This window comes from Sphaeroforma arctica (assembly GCF_001186125.1).
Source record: "Sphaeroforma arctica JP610 unplaced genomic scaffold supercont1.8884, whole genome shotgun sequence".
NCBI lineage: Eukaryota > Ichthyosporea > Ichthyophonida > Sphaeroforma > Sphaeroforma arctica.
Window position 1 is genome coordinate 1 of NW_014031674.1, and position 1,164 is coordinate 1,164.

General features: G+C 42.3%; 1 protein-coding gene across 1 annotated transcript; it reads left to right on the top strand.

Moving 5' to 3' along the window:
* Positions 1–196: 196 nt before the first annotated feature.
* On the top strand, positions 197–412 carry SARC_16785 (hypothetical protein; the record flags this gene model as incomplete). Its single annotated transcript, XM_014289112.1, has 1 exon — positions 197–412. A coding segment is annotated over one exon (216 nt), but the record flags the coding sequence as incomplete, so codon positions are not given.
* Between the last annotated feature and the right edge of the window lie 752 nt (positions 413–1,164).

A 1,164-nucleotide genomic window follows, 5' to 3' on the forward strand; every position in this document is an offset into this window, starting at 1 on the left:
GATACAGCAGAACGTCATAGCCCCAGACGGACTGTCCTTTACTAAATTACTAGTTATATCTCCTGCTTCTGCTTGCTCATCCCCTCTCATCTTACTTTCCAGGGGCGTGCCATGGACACAGAAAGAGTTCACCATCATCTTCCAAACCTGCGCTCACGCCCACGACTTCACCGCCGCCCAAGCGGCCTACAGCCAAATGCAGCAGAAGGGCATCGCCCCAGACGCCCAGGCTGTCAGTGCTCTTCTATCGGCGGCGTGTGTGGCGGAGGATGTGGCGGCGGGTGAGTTTGTGCACGGTATCATGAAGGAGAATAATATCAAAGCCAACTTAGTGTTATACACGCAGCTGATTCGGCTGTATACTGACGATTACCCGAAGGTGGTGCAGACCCTACATGAGATGAGCGCGAAGGTGAGTGGCGTTGTGTGCCAGCACGGGCGGCTGTAGGCAGGCCTACGGTTTAGTATATGCCTGTGTGTGCTTCTTAAGTAGGGTTTGCATACACGTGGTCGCAGGCCTACGGTTCAGTATACGCCTGTGTGTGCTTTTTAAGTAGGGTTTGCAAACACGTGGTCGCGTTGCTTCCAATTTTGCTATTGGGTTCAGTGTCGAATGGGGTTTTTGGTATATCTGAGTGCCGAAACTCTGCGCATCACACCATCTATATATGGGCGTTGGTGTGTCAAAGCTCAATGCTCGTGGGGATCTATACAACTTGTATTACCAAGGTAATCAGGATGACAAATATTGGTGAAAGCAAACTATGAATGCATTTCCGTGACTAATTGAGTTGCTATATGTTCACAATAAACAAACTAACATACATACATACGAACATGCATACATATATACATATACCCATACATATATACATACATACGTACGTACATTCATATATACATACATACATATATACATACATACATACATACATACAAAAAGAACATACATACATACATACATACATACATACATACATACATATTTACATACATACATACATACATACATACATGCATGCATACATGCATACATGCACACATACATACATACATATGTATTTACTTACATACATACAAACCATATATATATATGTATATAATATATATATAATACAGATACATACATACATACATGCATACATACATACAAAAAGAACACAT